General features: G+C 42.1%; 1 protein-coding gene across 1 annotated transcript in view; it reads left to right on the top strand.

Annotated features, from left to right (window-relative positions):
- SRRM1 (serine/arginine repetitive matrix 1) overlaps positions 1-13,128 on the top strand; it is a gene marked incomplete at its 5' end in the record, with an annotated part of 16,837 nt that extends 3,709 nt beyond the window's left edge. Inside the window, 14 exons of the mRNA XM_009701058.1 lie at positions 132-302; positions 1,346-1,458; positions 1,913-2,113; positions 2,599-2,802; positions 3,380-3,484; positions 5,037-5,308; positions 5,447-5,527; positions 5,870-5,956; positions 6,621-6,765; positions 8,981-9,085; positions 9,438-9,899; positions 10,809-10,995; positions 11,736-11,921; positions 12,136-13,128. Of these exons, the coding sequence (XP_009699360.1) occupies positions 132-302; positions 1,346-1,458; positions 1,913-2,113; positions 2,599-2,802; positions 3,380-3,484; positions 5,037-5,308; positions 5,447-5,527; positions 5,870-5,956; positions 6,621-6,765; positions 8,981-9,085; positions 9,438-9,899; positions 10,809-10,995; positions 11,736-11,921; positions 12,136-12,240 (2,424 nt within the window). The remainder of the gene's footprint in view (positions 1-131; positions 303-1,345; positions 1,459-1,912; positions 2,114-2,598; positions 2,803-3,379; positions 3,485-5,036; positions 5,309-5,446; positions 5,528-5,869; positions 5,957-6,620; positions 6,766-8,980; positions 9,086-9,437; positions 9,900-10,808; positions 10,996-11,735; positions 11,922-12,135) is intronic.
- Positions 13,129-21,927: the final 8,799 nt, after the last annotated feature.

The raw sequence follows: 21,927 nt of genomic DNA, 5'->3' as shown, positions 1-21,927 counted from the left end.
GGAAAGATTTTTTTAAAAAATAGTTCTTGGGTATATATGTATTTTAGCCCCCATGGTAGTTTAAGTTTAATATAGACTGAATGTTGTTTTTTCAGATAACCGGTTTGTCTTCCTGTCATATCTCTTTGCAGAATCCAGATTCCAAAATGATGCAAATCAACCTGACTGGTTTTTTGAATGGGAAAAATGCTAGGGAGTTCATGGGAGAACTGTGGCCACTGCTATTAAGTGCACAAGAAAACATTGCTGGTATTCCAACTGCATTTCTGGAACTGAAGAAAGAAGAAATAAAACAGCGACAGGTAGGATTTTTTAATAGAATTGTGGATGAGTTGTTGTGAGCACTGGGCAGAATTGATGGCTGTACAGCTATTGGTATTTCAGCAGACATTTTGTGTTCAGCAGAACTCTTCTGTCTGGGTGTCCCGGTTTGGGTAAAACAGGACCAATTATTTTTTCAGCAGATTTTCTTTCAGTTAAGTTTCTTCTAAGTAACTGCAGATTCTGAAGTTGGCTACGGGTTTTTCAGACAGTGTCTGCTTTTGGAGTTAATGGCGCTTGATGGTTGTGGTTGTTGCTGGGGTAGTGATGGGATTGTGCAGAAAGGCCCATGTTTGTGCTTGTTCCTGTGGGAACCAAGGTCACTGTGGGCTCTCTTACATCCACAAGTGAAGAGGCGTAAAAGGGTTGCATCTGCAGGAAAGTGCGGACGGGACAGGTGACCAAGGACTGACCAGTGAGGTATTCCATCATACACGTGGATACTCAGTCTAAAGCTAAGGGGTCATGAGGGTCAGCTCTTTTTCTTTCATGGCCGGCACTGTAATGGGGCTCTGCTCACTCTCTGCCTCTGATCCCGATCTGTGCATTCCTGAATCCAGTTCTCATCCACTACTGGGTCCAGTTCGGGACATCCGGGTGCCCGCCCTGCCGCAGGAGGAGTTCAAGCCCCTGTGGCACACGAGCCTGTGATCATCATTGGGAAGCTCAGTATTGGTTTTGTGTGTTCTGTTGGTTTTGGTTTTGTGTTTTTTCCTGTTATTAGTAGTTTTGGTATTAATATCATTATACTTTTTTTTTTTTTCATTGTTACCGTGTTATTAAAGTTGTCTTCATTTTCCAACACGGAAGTCTCTCTCCCTTTTCTTCTTTGCTCCCTTTCTGGGAAAGGAAGGGGTTAGAGAGCATCTGCTGTCTGCTTTAATTGGCAGCCCAGCCTTAAATGATGATACTAGGCAACATACTTTAGTTCTGAAGCAATATATTTGTTGTTGTTGTTCAATATATGTATTTGATAAGGTCTTTATGATGCCTCTGGATTAAGTGATGATATTTGGTTGCACAGATAGAGCAAGAGAAACTGGCTTCTATGAAGAAACAAGATGAAGACAAGGAGAAGAGAGATAAGGAAGACAAAGACAACAGAGAAAAAAGAGACAGATCCAGGAGTCCAAGAAGGTAATGAAAATGCACAGACAATGTATCAACAATACTCTAGAACAGAGTGAAGAACGCATGGCAAGGAAAAATGAATTGTCCTTTGGAAATGCTCCACTTAATTATTTTAGCAGGCTAGCCTGACTTACTGCTGAACAATAATTGCAAGAAAACTAGAGCAACTAGGTATTGTTTACACTAGGAACTGTTTTTAATGGTTTGTCTGTTCCATTCTTTCTTATTTTTGGTTTTGGGGGTGTTTTGGGGGGTTTTTTTTGTTTGTTTGACATCTTAATTTTGCTGCCAGTTACTAGCAGAAAATATAAAGTAGTCCTACATGTGTTTTAACTGCTGTAAACAGTGCTGAAAGCCTACCTGATTCAGAAGAGCTGTTAGCTGCTGAATATCACGGGTTGTATTATCTCATACATCGTTTCATTATGTTACGCTATTAAATGGCACTTCTTTTTCCTAGACGTAAATCAAGGTCTCCTTCCCCTCGAAGGAGGTCATCGCCTGTCCGAAGAGAGCGGAAGCGCAGCCATTCTCGCTCCCCTCATCACAGAACCAAGAGCCGTAGTGCTACTCCTGCACCAGAAAAGAAAGAGGCAACTCCTGAGCCAGAACACTCTGTGAAACCAAAGGAGACTGTTGTTCAAGAGGCAACTTCAAACAGGTAAGTGTGATAACTTTGTGTGTAGAACTATATTATTACCTTTTAAAAAATGGAAATTATCTTAATACCTATTTGGAGCTTGACTTGGGGGAATGCCTGCTTCTCCCTGTCACCCTGCAATGGCAAAAGAGTTTGTTTAATAATCTTCAGTAAGATTTGGTTTTTTTTCCTGTGTAGAATTCTAAAGGTAGTGTGCTTAGCTGTCAGTGTGGTTTCATTGTCCTGGTCAGCTTTTTCAGTTCTGACCATGTCATCTTGTTTTCTAGCAAGTTAACACATAGCCTGTATATTACTTTTTCTTCTCTTTGAATCATTGTACCGTGTTCTAATTCTTTTCACAGTTTTGGAGCGGGATGTCTTAATATCTTGTCAGAGGATGGGCAGGAGAATGTTCATTGTAGGGGAATGTCTTGGCAGCTTCTAAAATATTACTCCAGGGGCTATGGTTTGTATGTGCTTATAAATTAAGTCTTTATTTTTAACAGTGATATCCCAAAAGCTCCTAAACCTGAACCTCCTGTACCAGAGACTAAGGAAACTTCACCAGAACGTAATTCAAAGAAGGAGAGAGAGAAGGAAAAAGAGAAGACTCGTCAAAGATCCCCAACTCGGTCCAAGTCAAGGTCAAGATCTCGATCACGTTCTCCATCTCATTCTCGACCAAGAAGGCGTCATAGATCACGGTCAAGGTAGGACTTCAATTTATCTTGATTGTGAAGGTTGAGAACTGAATATTTTCTTCTGAAGGTGCCACTTAATGTAATGTTCTCAGTTAAAGTAGTGATGTTTTTAGAGATGCTCAGCTATGGATGTTTTAGACCAAATGAGAAAGATGCATTCAATGGATAAACGTGTTTGGGAGTTGTTTTCTTCCTATCAGTTCATGAGGAGATGATCAGTGACTAACACCGACTGGAGAAGGAATGGGGTACTTAATGCCAAGTATGGTACTTGTTAGATAGTGGGAATTGTGTGGCCTTCTTTTAGGAGATAGGTTTGATGCTGAAGATGTTGTAAGTTACTCTTCCCCCCACACACTTTTTTGGATTATTTTGCTACTTGGTAGAGAGGTGTTGGTAAACTTTAAAGCACTGATTGTGTCTGAATGTACACTTTGTGTCATAATCTAAATGCTACTTTAATGTGATGCACTTGGAGAAAAGCAACTTTACGCTCAGTGCCCTGAGGATAAATTTCCTCAAACCTGAAAATTAGATAGTTGCTTTTCATTTGAATTTTTGATTATGACAGGTCTTACTCCCCTAGAAGGCGACCAAGCCCGAGACGACGGCCATCTCCGAGGCGAAGGAGCCCTCCAAGGCGAATGCCTCCCCCACCCAGACACAGAAGAAGCAGATCCCCTGTGAGGCGGTAAGGTTCCCTTTTTTTGAGACAATTGAAAATGTTAAATTTTGAAAGTTGAAGGGAACATCAGTTGAGGAATGAGTGTTACCAAAATTGCCTTGTTCCTCTTATCTTAGTACTGTTGGGTGTATGATTGGAGTGATGTAAAAACTGCAGTGTTGTATTTCATAAGTGTGTTGTGGGGGAACATAATAATAGCTACGAAACAATTTCTTTTGAGTTGTAATAGTGGTGAGAATTCCACCTTTTCAAAAAGTGGCAATTTCAGAACTGTGACTTCTTCATGTGGCTCTGGATAGCTCCCAGCGTAGATTGACATGACATCTTTGATGACTTCTTTGCTTGAGTCTTAATACTTTTTTTTTTTTCCTACCTGGGGAAAAAAATTAGACCAAGTAACTGAATTTTACTTGTTGGGAGTATTTTAATTATGACTTCCATTTCCATCACATAAAATTAAAAGAAAAACTAAAATTTGACTTGAAATGTGTTTCTTCTTCATGTTCTTTTACTTAAAAAAAAAAAATAATCTTCAGGGTCTGCTCTCTGGTGTTGGAGACTACATTTTTGACAGCATAAGCAATTGTTCTAGTAGCAAAGTGCTGAGTTACCTTGCAAAGAAAATGATGTACTTACAGCAATGTCAAAATAGACATTTGTCTTCATAGGAAGAGAATAGATTCCTGTCCTTTTCATAGGAAGAGAGTTAAAGTGATGCTTCCTATGTACAGCAGTCGTTCTTTTTTAGGAAGGAGCAGTTCTTCCTTTTCATGACAAGGTGATGACTATTCTTTTTTTTTTTCTCGTGAGTTTGTAAAGATGTTCATTTCACACAGTTACTGGGAAAACTGTGAAAAGTATCAAACATGTATGTTGCAAGATGTACAAGAGCTCCCTTTCAGCAAATGTTTATCTTGCTCAAGGTAGGGTTTCTTTTTTCCAGGTTCTCAGGAATTCTGCAGCCAAAGGTGGATTTTGCAGGTACACAATTGCAACAGAACTTGCCACAAATTTTGCCGCAGAATTCTAGAGGCCCTACCTTTTTAAAATTACGAAGTAAAGATGAAAGACTAAAACATAAGAATGGGTAGATTGAGTCTGAATTGTTAAGTTGTTAAGTTGTCTGAAATTTTTACCTCCTGGTATAAAACTTTTTAGTGTACTTGCACACTAAACTCTTAAACAGATCTGTTCTGAAGATCATTAAATCACATGTGCTAACACGGAGAATTCTCTTAACCATCCAAAAGTTAGAGAGCCCAAACAAAACTAATTGCTCCCAGGAGAAAAGCTTAGTTGTAGTCTGTAGATTGACAGAAAGCAAGCAAAGGTAACACTAACAATTTTTTGCTCACTATGTAGTTTAAAAATAACTGTGAAAGATTGGTTGTTATTCTCCTCTTCTGCAAACCAAGTGTTGAAGGCTGTCCACCATGTTTTGGAAGTGCTGTTGTATGTTGCTCTATATATGTGCTTGCAAACAAATGCAATTCTGTGTTCATGCTCAAACATTTCTTAAGCTGGCTAGTCAGAATCTAATGTTATATTTGATTTACAGGAGAAGACGGTCATCAGCATCCTTATCTGGCAGTAGCTCTTCCTCCTCCTCTTCACGTTCCCGATCACCACCAAAGAAACCACCTAAAAGAACTGTATCCAGTCCTCCTCGTAAGACGCGTAGGCTCTCTCCTTCCGCAAGCCCTCCTAGGCGGAGGCACAGACCATCCCCACCAGCAAGTCCACCTCCAAAACCACGTAGGTCTCCAACACCCCAGCAGTCAAATCGTGCAAGAAAAAGCCGTGGCTCTGTTTCACCTAGCAGAGCATCAGGTAATGAAATAAATACTTGTATGTCAGCAGCTTTTGTGCTTTCGTTTTCTCAAAAGATGGTGTGTACAGTTTGTATGAGCAGAAAAGCATGCAAGAATGTAATGAATTACAACTGAGTTATTTGACTTTGTCTTTTAGCACCCAAACATAAGAGTACTGAAAAAAGAGAATCTCCTTCGCCAGCACCAAAACCAAGGAAAGCAGACCTGTCTGAATCGGGTATGGCTCTCGCTTTTCAACACTGATTTTGGGTGGGGTTTTTAGTCAAAGATGCATGACAATAAAAGGCAGTGGTAAAGTACCGAACCCTCTTGATAGACTGACATTGAAAGCAAAAGTTTTCAGAAGTATAAAGATTGCTCATACTACCTCAAATATTTCTGTCCACGCTTTCTTGGAAAAAAGTTCAGCCAAAGTGTATTCCAGCCTCCATGTTACCTTAAGATTTGGGGGAAAGAAAAAAGCATGCTTGATCTACTGTAATACGATTTTGCTTCTGTCTGAGTAAGGTGAATTTGTATCTTCGATTTAAATGTTCTGTCCATGTATGTATCTTTTCAGAGGAAGATAAAGGAGGTAAAATGGCTGCGGCAGATTCTGTTCAACAGAGGCGTCAGTACAGAAGGCAAAATCAACAGTCTTCATCTGGTACGGATGACATAGATTTCCTAAGACTGGATTGTTTATTTGTGCAGGAAGTAGTTAATGTTAAGTTCAAATAATGATTAAAATTATTTGCTGTGTGCACTGCAGTGCTATTGTAAACTTAATTATAGATTTACCGCTCATAATGAAGTCACTTTAATTACTGCTCATGAAGAATAAAGTATAGCTTTTAAAGATTAAGATATATCTCTTGTTAATGGGTTTGTACCTTTAAAAGTTGCACATTTAAACTCTTAATATCACACACACAAATATTGTTCTCTATAGATTACTTAATCTGTTGTTGCAATAGGTTATTTCCTAGTATTTTGGACTGTTGTATGCTTGAGATCAGTAAATTAACTTGGGCCTTGTATAGGGTTTTGTCCACTTAATGTGTAAGTAACTGCAGTTCACCTTTTAAATTACCTGACTAGTCAAATTGTATGTGGACAGTTAGGTTGCTGCAAATGTGTTTACCCATCTCTGATGGATTTATTTATCACTTGACTTCAACTAACATTTGTAGTTGAACTGCTTTTAAATAGAGGCTTCTTATTTTGTGGGAGAGAAGGTTAGTAATTTAAACTGCAGTATAGCCCTACCAGTAACTGTTAACAGTGTCATGAGAATCATTTTCCAGAGAGTGATTCTTCTACGTTTGTAGATTCTGGTTCTTCATCTTCATCTGAAGAGGAAAGACCTAAAAGATCCAATGTGAAGAATGGGGAAGTTGGTAGACGCCGACGTCATTCACATTCACGCAGTCCATCACCGTCTCCACGAAAACGACAGAAGGAATCCTCCCCTCGGTAATTTCTTCTTAAGTTGATAGTAACTGACTTCTTTTTTTCTAACTATTTAGTTAATGTTATTGTTTATCTGCTATGCAACTGTCAGCAAATACACAACAGAATTAAGTCATGTCCAGTTTGCCCAATCTTGTTTCAAGATTGCATTCTTGTTACGCTCATTTGGTAAGAATTACTCTGACCTTTATTTGAATATGTCCATTTTTGCCTCAAATATATGGCGGATAGATTTGTTCTGTTTTTGTTTTTCCTCCACTGCTATCAGGATGCAGATGGAAAAGAGGTGGCAGTCACCAGTGATGAAAAGGTTGGTTAGAAATTAATCTGTTAAATAGGATTTATATACGGAAAATCATTTAGACAGGCTCTGATTTATTTTGTCATAGATGAGTACTTGCCATCCTTTGGACTTGCACACTCAAAGTAGTAAGGTGAGGGAGATTCAGACTGATGTGTTTCTTAATGTGTTGGATCTGGGACCATTTCACTGACAAAAGAAAACCCCACAACAGGAACACCTGCTCTGTCCTTCATTGCTTACTATTTATTAATTCACATAAACCTGTTACAGTTAATCACATAAACGTTACTAGCATCTTACTGATGCCTGAAAACAACTGAATGCTGGTATTTTTCAGGGGTTTTCTTATTCCATATACACATGTTTGAAAGATGGGCGAGCATTGCTTTGTATTCTTGCTGCCATTGACGTTCTGGCTAAAACCTTACTGTACGCTTGCAACAAGTGATTAAGATCTTGATGTTCTGGGTCACAGATAATTGGATTTTTCAAAAGTCTCATTCCTCAAATCATTAGATAATTGAAACTACTAGTAGTGAACACCTACTTGATTTTCTTTTTTCTTATGTAGGCAGTATTGTTGACACTTATTTGTGAAATTGTCTGCTTTATGTTGATCTCAGAATATAGGAAGGTACAGGAAGCTGGGTGCTTGATGGGTTTATTCATCTGGTGTAATGACCCTTGTGAGCAATCTGTAATTAAGGCCTAGCTAGAATATAGTCGCAGCATGCATAACGATGTATGAGATCAAGTATGACTACTTCTACAAATGTAGCCTGTTCTAATTATGGATCTTGTCAAACAATTCTATGTAAAACAGATTGGAATTCAGAGATCTTAATCTGTTTTGCAACTTACTAAATTCGCCTACTGCCTATTGTGTAAATACACATTTAATTAGGCCAACCGTGACATTTGAAGGCTGATCTTTTTTTATATCATAAAAGAACATTGTCTCTTGGAGCAAACTCTTATAGATAAGTGTAACTCATTGCCTTGGAGAACAACAGCCAGCGTATCTGAAATCAAATCTCAGTTTATGTAGATGACCTTCATTGCTTTTTCATTATTCTCTTTTTTTCCTTTATCCAGTCATTCTATCTTAATTGCTTTTTTTAAAAAAAGGAAGGTTTTACTTTACAAAATACCAATATTCCTCTCCTTTAAAACTCTAGGAAAATATGTGTTTGATTAAAATTTCCCCTCCCAGAAGTCTGTTGTAAACCTTGCATAGCAGAAAATGGCTCGTTTTGTGAATAATTTTAATCCAGGTAGCTGCAGTTTAGCAACAACTCTGATTTTTCTCTGCATTTCAAGAAAAAAGTAATTTTGGATTTCCAATCCATAGATAAAAACTGTTTTCAAGAGTACAGTTTCAGACTGTTTAATCTGATCCAACTTCAGACTGGTGCTGAATGCAATCTTGTTCTGCCGGAGACAGCCGGGCATTCCCGGTTCCTCCCTTGTGTTGGATCTAGCAATCACGTTCACTGCATGACGTGACACAAAGAGGTGTTTTTGTTGGATTAGTCTTCTGGTGGATCCGTAGTCTGGTCTGACTCATTAGATGATCACTAGAGTCAGTGCAAGGGAAATGGCAGAAACGACCTTTCAGGTGAAGAAGGTGGGAGTGAGCTGGGCTTCCTCTGGCTACAAGATGCGAATAGACCGGGTGAAGCAGAACGTGAAATTGTGTCATGACTGCTGTAGTGGGCTATGAGACTTAGAGTAAAATATGTGTTGTCTCACACTTAGAAAGACACAAGTATATTTATTTTCCATCAGTGATTCTAATAGAATTTCATTTTGAAGTGCACGAACAAGATGGTTTTGTATAGTGAAAGCAGAAGAACAAAAAACAATCTCATGACTCAGTTGCAAATTTTCTGAGAAATCCCTTTATCTCTTTAGTAGGAGGAGGAGAAGTCCATCACCCCCACCAGCCCGGCGGCGACGCTCTCCTTCACCTGCCCCTCCTCCTAGGCGGCGGCGGTCGCCATCATTACCTCGTCGAAGGTACTGTATTGTTTTTTTGTCCTGAAATGGTTGCTTTTGGTTTGTTGACTTCCAACTATGATACGTAAAAAGAAATGCCACGATACCAGTTCCTTGATTCACAGCTTACTGAGGGGAGCGTAGTTCTACTAGTGAGATTTTGTGTGGTAGGTGTGTGGCCTGGATATCATTTGATTGCTGTATCAAATGCTGAATAACACCCATTAAGCTGATTTTCAAAAAGTTTGGTATTAAATGAACTTTTAAAGAATTTTTAGAGGAATTCTTTTTTCTCCCTCTTTGGGTGAATTGCAAGACACTTGTAACTAACTCACATGCCTACGTGGCACCTGAACATGTGTTTTCTTTGTAGGTCACCATCACCACCCCCACGCAGGCGCTCACCTTCTCCACGGAGATACTCCCCACCGATACAGAGACGATACTCTCCTTCTCCGCCACCTAAGAGAAGAACAGCTTCTCCTCCTCCTCCACCTAAACGAAGGGCATCACCTTCTCCACAGTCAAAACGCAGAGTCTCTCATTCACCACCGCCAAAACAAAGGAGCTCGCCAGCTGCTAAAAGGCGTTCACCTTCAATATCTTCCAAGCACAGGAAGGGATCTCCTCCCAGTAGATCCAATCGGGAAACACGTTCTCCACCACAAAACAAAAGGCATTCACCTTCACCACGGCCTAGAGCTTCTCATACCTCTGCAAGCCCACCGCCACCACGAAGGGGAGCTTCAGCTTCACCCCAGAGAAGACAGTCTCCATCTCCAAGCACTAGACCCATCAGGAGGGTGTCAAGAACGCCAGAACCTAAGAAGACAAAGTAAAAAAAAAAAAAAATCCACCTTTGGTCGTTTAGTGACGGGGGTTTTTTGTTTGTTTTCGTTTAATGCAGTAGGGTTAACTAGGGAATAGCATTAAAATGGCTCTCATTTCTTGAGACTGCTCAAGTGTTAGTGTCTCTGTTCAGCTTCCACCATCATAACACTGATTTTTGGAAGTTTATTGGGTTGGAAGCATCTTAAAATAAAGTGCAACATGGGGAGAAGAGGCTTTAAGTAGGATTTGAGGGGTCTTTTAATAGCACAACAAAGCACTGGGACTGAACAAGTGAAAAATCTGAGAGAAGTTTTGTTGCTAGCTTTGTTTAAAGAAAAATGAACTTTCTCTTATTTTAAAGCTAACTGCAGAAGGGAACCAACACTCTTCATTAGCTCATAAATCTTTTCATAAGTGATCATCTGAGGCGGGGGCGGGGGGAAAGCATTGAGAATTTTAGCAGTTTTCTTTAGTGTCATGCCGCTCTTACGAGCAGGTAGTCAACAATATGGTGCTGGCTTATTAGTTCAGAAAGGAAATGTAACTGAACGTCATGTCTTGCACTCTTTCTTCATTGGATGATAAAATAGCATTGCTATTCTCTTGACTTTGAATGTGGTTATAAATTAGTCATATCAGAAGAAAGAGAGCAATCATTCCTGAACAACAATAGTAGTATTGTTTATCGAGCTATCAAGTTGCAATATCCTTTTGCATTACGGATCTGTGGTGGTATTGGATTGTTTTGCCTTTTGTAACATACGCCAGCAAAGTGACTAATCATTTTTTAAGTGGCAGCTTGACCAACTTATAAGCACATCTGTTCATCTGGCTTTTTTGTTAATTTTTGCTTTCTTGTTTTGTCTCTTACGTCTTTAACACTAGAATCTAAGTGTAGCTCTTTATTTTTAAGGGCTTCCACACCAAGTCCACGATCTGCGAGACGGGTGTCTTCATCACGGTCTGCATCAGGATCACCTGAGCCAGCACCGAAAAAACATCAAGGACCTCCATCTCCCACTCGGTCTCGTTCTCCTTCTGCAAACTGGTCACCTGCAAAAAAGGCTAAAAGCCCAACTCAGAGCCCATCACCTGCAAGGGTATTTGTTTGCTAATGAGAGCAATACTACTTTGGGTTATGTGGCAAGTTATTTTCTTGAAGTCTTAGCTGCTGAAAAGCTCTAAGCTTATTCATGTGGAAAGAAAAAAAAAATCCTTAGAGTGAGAAATTTTTTTTAGTTAAAACCAATTTGCAACATAAATTTTTCAAACTTCTGAAATAAGTGCTATTAAATATAAATGTTAACTTCTGGAAGAAAAGACTTTCCTGTTTCATGCGTCTACATGAGTTTCATGGTCTACAAACTGAGGTGATCTTATTTATGCATAGTAGTCTTACTTGCAAACTCGGGCAATTGTTGATAGGAAGAGAGCAGATTGTTTGGCATCCTTATCTGTTCTCCTGAGGTGTTTCCTAGGGACACTTCCGCTCTTTGCCAGAGGAGTGTTTGAGGGAGTTATACTCCACCTGCAATATTAATTTTTATGAAGAGGCTTGCCTGTCGTTGCCATGACCAGCGTATTGTGTTTGCACGGTGTTATGTTTTGTTTTAAACAGACACGGCACAGCCGTGCCTTGTGGTATCTGTCTTCTAGGATTGCTTCTGTCAGTTGATTGGGAATGTGACTTTCTGTCAGTTCTGAAGACGGTGTTGAGTTTACTGAGTTTTCAGATGTTGCTCAGTCCATTCACATTTCCCGGGATGCTTGTGGGCTTGTTTTAACCACATTTTTAAGCCTTAGGAATGAGTTGTAATATCTGTTGAATTGTTTGTTACAGAATTCAGATCAAGAAGGGGGTGGAAAGAAGAAGAAGAAAAAGAAGGATAAGAAGCATAAAAAGGATAAAAAGCACAAGAAACACAAAAAACATAAGAATGCAGCGCCTGCAGCAGCTGCTGCTGTGGCTGCAGCAGATACCACCTCGGCACAGGAAGACCAGGAAGCAGAGACAGAACCCAAAAAGGTAGGAATGTCGTACCTATGCTTTTTTTTTTTAGAGGCCAATATTAGAAAATAGATGGAGGTGAACGTACACCATACTCTCGATCTTCTAAACAGCAGGCTTCAGAAATGCAACTTGGCGTCTCATGATTTTACTTGACGATTTACAATACTGGGAGGGCTGCAGCCTGGCTTAGCTTTCAGTGTTTGAAGAAATGCTTTGTCTTTGTTTGAAGGAGACAGAAAGTGAACCAGAAGACAACCTTGATGATCTAGAAAAACATCTGCGAGAGAAGGCACTGAGGTCAATGAGGAAGGCGCAAGTGTCACCACCATCCTAGGCTGAATCCTTTGATATAATGTACATTTTATTTGGTTTGTACTCAGAATTCAATTTCAAATTGCTAAATGTGTTTGAGCTTTAGAATATAACATTTGTTGTAATAATTGCTAGGTTGAGGTTCACCATGTACAAAGGGCATGGATTTACATTACAAAAGGTGTCCACAGTGTACTAGTGACATTCTTTCATTGGCAGTCAACATAATTTCATTTAGAGTGAGACTTTTTAGAAGCAGTAGGAATTTGTTTTGAAGGTTTTAAACATGACCATCAATTCCCTAGTTTCTTTGAAATTCAACAAAGCCTTTAGCATAATTCGTGAGGGTCTCATTTGACTTCTTTTGTATCCACTTATGTTATGCTACTAACCTTTGTGGTTTGTAAGCTTGCCCAGAAGTAAAACCACTGCAGAACTACCAAGGAAGTACATATATTTTAATGCTTTCTACTGTTGCCTGTGTAGTCTCCATTAAAGCAAATCAAGAATAGCAATTTAGAATGGTACATAAATGAAAGCATGTTGTTTACCAGGACACTGTGGGTTTATATTGATGTAACATGTTGATTTGGAACACTGGAATTTCATTTGTATTTTTATGTTCTTTTTTTAAAGGGCAGTTTCCATGATCAGCAGTCCCAGAAAAAAAAAAAAATCCTTCGGTTACATAAATTTTGTTTGTGAGATGTTGTTGCCCCATTCATAAATCTTGTCTCGTTATGGTTCTTCTGAATGGTATAAGCAACTTTCAGAGATGTGGTCTTTGAAAGTTTGAGGAACCTGAACTTTGGATATTGTCATGTTTTCACTGTTTTTTGTTTTTGTTTTTTTAACTAAAGCTATATAAAGCTTGTGGATTAAACAAAATAAATTTCTAAATTTAAACAGATGTTGGCTATTTTTATATGAACACTTACATTTGCTAATCAGCTTTCTTTTGTACAGGGTTAGTGAAAACACAGATATAAAAAAAGTATTTGATCCAGTATGCTGGCTTCTGAAAAATTGGGGCTTTTGTTTTTTAACTGTCCTGGGGTAGCAGGAATAGCCCTTTGTTAATTCAGTGATGCTCCTATTGTGTTCTTGCAAAGCAAGAGTGAAACAGTCTACCTGGTCAGCACTCGCTTAGCATGGATAAGCTTGAAACAAACAAACAAAATATTTGCTGGTAAAAATAGCTTCTCACAGCGAGTAAAATGTTTCAAGGTCCTGCAAAAAATTAATGGCAGGTTTGCATTAACTTAGTTAACAAGCTTTAGTTGTGTCAACACTGGTTTGAATGCTCATCTAAAGAATCTTGGTGGCTTGCTGCCTTTTTCGTAATCATATTTGAAACTTGCTGGATTGCTACTGTTGAATTTTTTAAAAAAAATTCAAGCTCTGTTTCTGAAATCAAGTCAATTCTGAAGTCTAAGGTTCCTCTGGGAGGAGGAATGGAACATGCTTTTGAAAATTTTTGTCTTGCATCTGAAGTAGATGTGATGTGCACAATTAAGTGTAGATATTTGATTAGTCTTTTTACTTGACATCGTTTTTAAAATAAAGCAGGTATAATGTAGATACTGGATGGAAGGGGATATCTTTAAAGTAGCTTCCTTCTGCACTTCCTTATATGCCGAATCTTTTGTTTCTTAGCATAAGTAAAGTATACATTGTATGCTAAAGTGCTTGTAAACGTAGTTCAACAACACTTGAATGTTGAGTATCATCTGTTATTAAATGTGTATAATAAATTCCAAGAACTTTCTGGACAAACACATTTTTAAAAGTACATCTGAGTGAATTTGGTGCTTACAAAACTATAGAACCTAACAACGTATTGTGCTAATCTCTTTGCCTCGTTCATTTTTTCCCCCCATGATGTTCCTTGGCAGCACAAATGAATCTGAAATTCAGTCTTAAAAGACCGTACGTGTGCAGCCTTCACAAGGAGTTGATGCCTCGTTCTTTATAATCTGAATCTTACTTTCATCTGGGTTTTGTGACCTCTCTGTGCCTTTTAATCTTAAGACTAATAGAAATTCTTTAAATATATTCAGTACCTGAGTCACTGACTGCTTATCTTCTCTCACGCCTGTTTCTCATCTCCTGCCTCCAGGACTGCACTCTGATAAAGGACTTCACTGTTGGTTTTGGACAGGTTGTGAAGGAAGGCCAGACCTTCCCGAGACTGCCGGGTGTTCCCACACCTTCTCTCCTTTGGAGTTTCTATTGTTAGATACTCCCTCCTTCACGGTGTGGTTGGTTTGGTTTTCTTTTTTTACATCTCTCTGTAAAGAAGAGTATAACTTATAAATTGTGTTTAGTTTAATATTTTAATTCTCTCTGACTTAGCCATTCATGCAAATACTAACATTGCATTTAAATACCAGTCAAGTGACAGCAAGCCTCCTCTTGTCTTCTCGTGAGCTTTATGCTGTTCCTTGCTGCTCTCAGTACTGTTGCGTAGATACTTTTTAGTACAAAATCACTCTGCTGAGATGAGAGCCTTCAGCGTTTGTGTCTGTACTGTGAAACTTTGTCCTGGTGAACTGTTGACTTTACATCATTGAATTTCTGTCCCGATCCTCTGTAATTGAGATCCCGTCATCCAAAACCAAACTTGTCTGATCTGTTCACCACTCAATCTTCTTCATTATCCTCTTATCTCTGTTTCTCAATCCTTTTATTTGTAGTTGTGCTGCTATAGTTCAGAAAGTAACCGCATAGGATGCCTCTGGTGCATGAATCTCGCTTGCTCTTTTTGTTCTGGATCTGCTCATGCTGAATGTTTGCTGGTTAATCAAGGCTCCCTTCCTGAAATGACAGATACGTGGGTTTGGAGAAGTGATGTGCTGCAGTAACTATAGCTAACTACCCACAAAATTAATAAATTCAAGGTTGATTGGACTGTATAATTTAGATGAAAATGAGTCCACAGGAGTGAACGTAAAGATGAAGTGAGTCACTGGCAGGTCAATAGCTGTAGTTCATAATAAAGAAAGATGTATTTGTTATGTCAACAGCTGGGACAATAGCAGGTGTGTGTGCAACAGTTCGAAGTTTATAGAAACTCAGTGTTGGATTATTAAATTTTTCCACTTGTGTGACTTTGGAAATTTGCCTAGGGAGCTCTTTGTTGACCAGCACCACTGCAGTTTTACGCTCTGAAACCAATTTATGAATTGCCTTGATGCTCAGGACAGAGACTGTTCTGCTGAGTTGGAAAACGTCTAGTACTCCCTGAAATCTGATGTAATCTGAATGATCAATAACAGCAGGAAGGTGGAGTTCTGTGCTCAGAGCTGTAACTGTAAAACTTTGCACGTTAAAGCTCATACTTGCTCCGCTGCACGTTGTCTGACACAAATTTATCTTCCAAGCAGAGGCCCAGACCTGGAGGACCGGCTGGTGCCGCTGCAATGGGAGGTGCAGTAACTTGGAGGAGCAGCTTAAACATCACGTGTGTTTTTGCACTCTGACTTCCTTCCTCAAACATCAAACCTACAAAGAGGTGTGTTTCGGTATAAACGTAGTGCTGCCGGAAGAGTAGCTTTCAGCAGGGCATTGAACTGAGTTCTGTTGGAGTTTCAGTTCAGTTGTCGTGTGTGATAACTTGGGTTTTAGTATAGGATCGTCTGCTTGTAAAACCTTGGGTTTTAGTATAGGGTCATCTGCTTGTAAAACCTTGCATTGTCTGCTTAAAGTCCATTGTTAGGTGTCGCGTAAGTATCCAGTGAGGCTGGATTCGCTTCTCAGCTGCAGTCCAAAACTCACAGAGACTTTGGCAGGCGAGGGAGAACTGCTGCTCCTTGAGAGTGTTACCTTCCCACATGGCTTTGGAAGTAGTATATCTCTTTCAGGATAATAAAAGAGGATTACATCTGAGGACAATGGTGTAGGCAGCTGTGTATTTCCAGACTTTAATCAAGTTTGACTTTTGAACTTTACTTCAGCTCTCCTACAATGAGTTCAAAGAGCTCGTAACTGCTCGAGTCCAATCAGCTCTGGCATGAAGCAAGAAGAGAGAGGTGGTTCCCCACTCCGCTGCCTGGAGGTAGATGATGTCCTCTGACAGTGACTCTTACCCAAGCTCGCTCTGTCTCGGAAATCAGATAGTTGGCTTCTTAAAGTACAGCAAGAACAGGGCCTCTTCGCTCTGTCTCGGAAATCAGATAGTTGGCTCCTTAAAGTACAGCAAGGCCTGCTGTATTACACTCTGGAATGCATAACATGCAGAAACTGTTGGTCTTGTAACCTTGTCTTTGTTTCAAGCTAGGTTCTGCTTGAAAGAAGCAGCTTGACTTAACGATGTCTCTTGGTCAGGCTTAGTTCACTTTGACTCAGTAGCGTTGCCGCCTAGTAAGAGTGAAGCTTAGCTAACACCCATCCTTAAAAATCTTATGGTCCACTTGTGATAATTTGTGTTTGCTTCCTTGGCTTCCTGGAGGCAATCAGCGTGCAAATAAGTGGGCAAGTTCTTTATATGCCCAATCCTGTGTGTGGATTAAGCCTTGGGAAGATGGCTGGGATTTAAGAGCGGGATTTAATTTAATTGACCTTAAAATAATAGAAGAACTGATACGCAGCTGGAGGTGATCGGACTTTGAGTGGAGTGGTCCTCAATTATTCACTGTAGATTTATTATTAACACGTGTGGTTGTTTTGCAGGGTTGGGTGAAGGGAGCTAACGCAAGCGGAGAGTTCTGTAGGTAACTCGGAGGCCGTGTGTGCCATATAGATTTAGCAGCTGAAGACGCTTATGAGAAGAGGCATTCAGATCTGTGTGTGTTTTACCTTTTAAAGGAAAGTATCTGGGGTTTTTTGCCTTAAAATGCAGGTTATTGCAGGGCTCTGCTTTTTGGGGTGTCCTTGAAGAAGCAGAGACAGGAGCTGCTCCCCCCAGCCCTGCTCTTTGCCAGGGCAGGGTGCGTTTGCCAGTGCCTTTCCCCAGGTGGGGCTGGGGGCAGGAGAAGACCACCTCTGTAACTGGGGTCTGCTTTTAAAGCAAAGTTAGATTTAAACATGTTTCAAGAAGAATCACTGTTTAAAATTTCTATCTGTCGAAGTCTAATTTATAGTTGCCTATTGAAAAGTTATTCAGTGTAGAAACTTTCAGAAAAGGACACTGGAAGGTGGGCACGTTTTTAAGAATGTTGGTGCAGAACTTGAGCCCGTGACCCAAAGACTTGGGTGTTTCAGGGGGAGAAAAGTCTTAATAAAATTGTAAAACAGTATTTAAGTAGGGGTTCTTCACTAAGAGAAAGTTTAATTTCTTCACAATGTGAAAAGGAAATAGTGCTGGATGCCCTTGCCCTCTTCACTAAAGCATCAGCTGTTGATGACCGCTAATGAAGAACAGAGGTGATAAAGTTTATTTCTGTATTTTTCTTTGAAAAAACACCAAACTTTGCCAAAACTGTTTTGAGCTCTGCACGTGTTGACGGAAGAGGTGTGCTTTGTGCTGTCTTGAACTTGGAAAGAACAGCAAGAAAGTACAAAAGGCAAAATTCCTCAAATGGATTCAATTCCGGGCAGTGAAGAAGCAGCCGGGCCGAGCTTGTCCACAAACCTATCAAAGTAGGGTGGGAATTGCTCAGTTGTTCAGCTTTTGAAATCATCAGTCATTGCAAAACAACTGAAAAAAAAAAAATTCTCATGTTTCTTTTAATTAATTTTCACCTGAAGGCCATTTGGCAAAATAATGAGTAAAAACTGTTGTTGTAAATTAAAAAAAAAAAAAGGATGGATTTAACAAAATCTGAACACAGGTATGTTAACTATGGGTGGTAACAGCTTAAAAGTGTACAGGGCTGGTGTATCGAGTTTACAAAAATAGCGTCAAATTTAGAGTCAAGAGACTACAGAAGTGCAAATCACACCCTTAAAGGTTATACCAATTACCTTCCTTAAGAAAAATGAAACTACAAATGCAAAATAGAACTGATTTGTTGAAAAGATCCTTCCTGTCTGCTACTTTAAACCAGGATTAAAATTAGTGAGTTAAATTAATTTGAGCAGGTTAATAAGAAACATTGGTTCCACCCCTCCTGTCTGGAGCAAGATAAAGCCCGGAGCGCTCAGCCCCCTGCCCGAACAGAGCCCGCTGCCTTCCTGGCTGGTGCTGTAGGAAACTGGGAGGCGAGCTAGCGGATGAGATGGAGACAGCCCAACCCGGGGGGTGATTCCTACCCCTGGATTAAGCAAAGCCAGCCCTGGCCTGGCGTACAGGGCGCCAGTTCATTACGTTTTATATCTGCACTTCTCATCTGCCAGCGGGTTCGCCTGTGTTTACCAGGCTGGGGATGAACTGAAATCTGTTGCTTAAGGGAGCAGGATGACAGCCAGGTTGTGACGGAGGTAAAAGTGCGACTGGAAAGGAAGGGGGTTGGTTTGGGTTTTTTTAGCTTCCCCCCCCAGTGTTTTATTTAAAAACATGAGCTGCAATGTGCTTCCGATGAGGTTTGCTGGTGTCTTGTATAGCTGAGAGGGGGCTGTGCCCCAGCAGCAAACAGGTATCGCACAGAGCCAGCCCCAGCGTCCTGGGGAGGGGAAATGCTGCAAAAACGCTTCCTTAGCTGGGAGCGTCGGATTTTATAATGGGACGTGGCTGACTCCCAGGCAGGTGAGTCAGTGTTTGACACCCTAATCTGGCTGGGTGAAACTGGGATTAGAGGGCACAGCGGCTCGCAGAGACAGCAGCCACCTTGTGCCATACGTGCCCGTTTGTTCAGAGATGTTTTGCTTTGGATAACCCCAAAAAGCAGCGCTGCAGGAAAGAGCGTGCTGGCTCCCAAACTGGGACTGGTGTCGGTGCTGGGAGCGCAGGTCCCTGCCGGCCCGGCGAGAGGGTTTGCTGCAGGGAGGGGATGACTCCAAGCCTTTACTGCAAGGTGGTTTAATCACAAAGTAAGTATTTTTGGAGTTCGTGTTGTGGCAGATTCCTCAAGAACGGTGTTTTTTTTTTTTTCTCATCCGGGATCAATCCCTTGGGGGTCTCAGGGCGAACGCCTGCTGCAGCCGGTGGTGCAGGACTTGACCTCCGGGCCATCAGCAGGGACCTGGGGAGGGGGAGAGGAATAATTTTGAACTCCCACATCTGTTTCCCCAGCCAGGGCACGCTGCGATGCACCACGTAACGAGTTAAACAGCAGAAGGGACGTGGGGTCCAGCTGCGTCCTTCCTCCTACACAAAGGCAGGATGCAGTTGCCCCTCGGGCAGCGGGCCGTCGGTAGCCATCACTCACGAAATCAATGCCGCCTTTGTGCACGGCATTGAGCACGCAGCTGCGGGCGTCGCGACCAACGGGAGAGAGGAGATGAGACGGGAGCGAGCCGGAGCTGGCGGCGCGGCCACGAGGGCTTCGGCACCGGCACCCGACAGCGATACGGGCGCGTGACGCTACCCGTTTGGAGACGGAGCTGGCTATTGCGTTAAGGTAATAAATGCGGGGTGTAGGAGGTGCTTATGGAGAAATGGAGAGGGATGTTGTCGAGCAGATACTCGAGGGCTCAGGTTGCTCTTTCCAGCTGCGGGAGAGGCGTGGGGCTGCTCCGTGCACATAAGCCACGACTGCTCATCCCGGGCGATGCTCTCAATCCCCAGCCTGGGAAGCTCTGAATCCTTCTGTTTTACTTAAAAGAAAGCACGGAAAATGGCTATCTTGGGAAAGCAACTCCAGGGAGGGAGAATTGTTCAATTCCTCCTCAAAAGCTTTGTGTTAAGTCCAGGGGCAGAGCTGCAGCTTGTGTAAATTGTTGTGGCTACGCTGAAATAAATGGAGTTTTGGCTGCTGACCTCGGCTCGGGGATGGTCCCTGGAGAGAAGTTCCAGACTCACAAAAGCACGTGTACCACTTATCTGCTCGGCCAGATCTTCCTTTGAGTTTTCTCCCCACCCTTGGCCTGTGCCGGTGCCGCGTCCCGCTCCGGGCCGTCCCCAAGAGCACAAACCTCGGCTGCCTTCGTGGTGCCCCTGCCCTGAGCCGGCACGGAAGGAGTGAACGTCCCCGGTGGGACAGGCTGTGCTGCGTGGAAAGCCCACGGAAGGGTGTTTGCCTGGAGGAGGCAGAGGCTTTTTGTAATTCCTCATTCAGGTTTTAAAAATAATTGGCTAAGTGCTTCAACTGAAACCGAAGCTAGTGGAGCGGTTGCGAAAAATTTCAATCCTTTTTTGTGAATAACCCCCACGTGCTTCCCTTCTCCAGGAGGGGGAAAGCTCCCATTAAAAATTGATAGTCTCTCTGTCAGCTAGATGTTTAATTCAGCGAGTGGATTTGACTACTGATGTGAAAAAAATTACCTTTGTCACTGCGATGATATTTTTTTAATGAGACAGAAATGGTTTGGCGCCTTTCCAGCTTATTAAAATCTCTGCGAGTCCACATGCACCGGCGCAAGGGGACAAGAAGGGAAAATTACATTAAGTGCATGATTGGCAAAACAAAATTGAGCTCTTTCTTATTTATTTATTTTTAATCTATTACAAGCATGTGAATGAATCCTTCTATTATTTATGCGGGAGGATAAAGGGAGCTGTTCTCACGGCTTCAGGAGGAGGCAGACTCCGCTTTCAGCTTCAACTCTTCTTTCCAGATGAGGAAAGCGGACACCTCGCTGTTATCCAGGACAGAGATAAGTGAAGGGAGCTGGGTGAAAAGGGAGTAATTCGCTTGTTTTGCGGGAGAACAGGGCATCACCCAGGAGGAGCCCATCTCCACAGGCGCGGGGCTCACGTCAGCGCTCTGTGGGTTCCCCGGGCCACCGCAGGGTAAATCTCACTGCCGAAAAAAACCCCTTTCACCCTCCCAAGGGCGAGCAGACCATTTCAGCCAGCACATCCTAGGAGTTAAGTCACCTCCGGGTCTCCTTACGGCTCTGGATCGGCCGATGGGGTTGCTCCAGCCGTCAGCCCCAGCTGAAAGCGCTGCTCTCCAGCTACGAGGCTTTGCTCCATCACTCACCCAAACTGGGCTGCGTGCACGGAGCCCCTTGTCCCGAGGTCGGCCCCGTTGCCAGTGGGGACCGGGCCCTTCTCCAGCTGCTGCTCCCTTCCTCCCTGCCCTCAGCGCAGCGTTCAGCACCTGCCGCTGCCTGCGCGGCGGCGCGCAGAAACTGCAGCAGATGTTCATCTAATTTACTGCTCGGTGTCCTTTTCTGGGTGGTTTTTGCTGGGGGAGGAGCAGGGAGATGAGGTGGGTGCTGAGCTGGGGATGCTGACTCGCTGTGTCAAGCTGGGCGACTCATGGGATCCCTCCCTCCTGCCTCAGTTTCCCCATCAGTACAGTGGGTTCAGCACTCCCTGGTGGCATGATGAAGACTGATATTGATAAAGTGTTTGGTGATGCTCATGCGATTAACATCATTTTCTGATAACTCAGACTCTTTTGGCAGTTAAAGAGGTGACTTTGCTGCGGTGAGGCCAAGGAGCAGGACCCGTGAGTACCGTGGCAGGAATCCCCCAGGGCTTCGGGGTGCATTTCCTCATGTAACGCTTTTCCTAAAGCCCCCCGAGGAGCCTGGTGCTGGGGTTCCCCACGGACAGATCCCAACTCTGCATAAAGTTCAGACTCGGGTTGGGAAACGGAGGAAAGGAACAAAGCTTTACAGCTGAAGGGATAAAAGCAAGCGGCAAAAGAAGTTCCCTCCTGGCTGTGCCATTCACCCCCCCAAAAAAGCCCATGGCAATGGCCGTGTGTGTGGGACAGGC

The sequence above is a fragment of the Cariama cristata genome, unplaced genomic scaffold (assembly GCF_000690535.1).
Source record: "Cariama cristata isolate BGI_N322 unplaced genomic scaffold, ASM69053v1 scaffold835, whole genome shotgun sequence".
NCBI classification, from domain to species: domain Eukaryota; kingdom Metazoa; phylum Chordata; class Aves; order Cariamiformes; family Cariamidae; genus Cariama; species Cariama cristata.
Note: the sequence above shows the minus strand (reverse complement) of the source record. Positions and strands in the feature narration are given on the sequence as shown.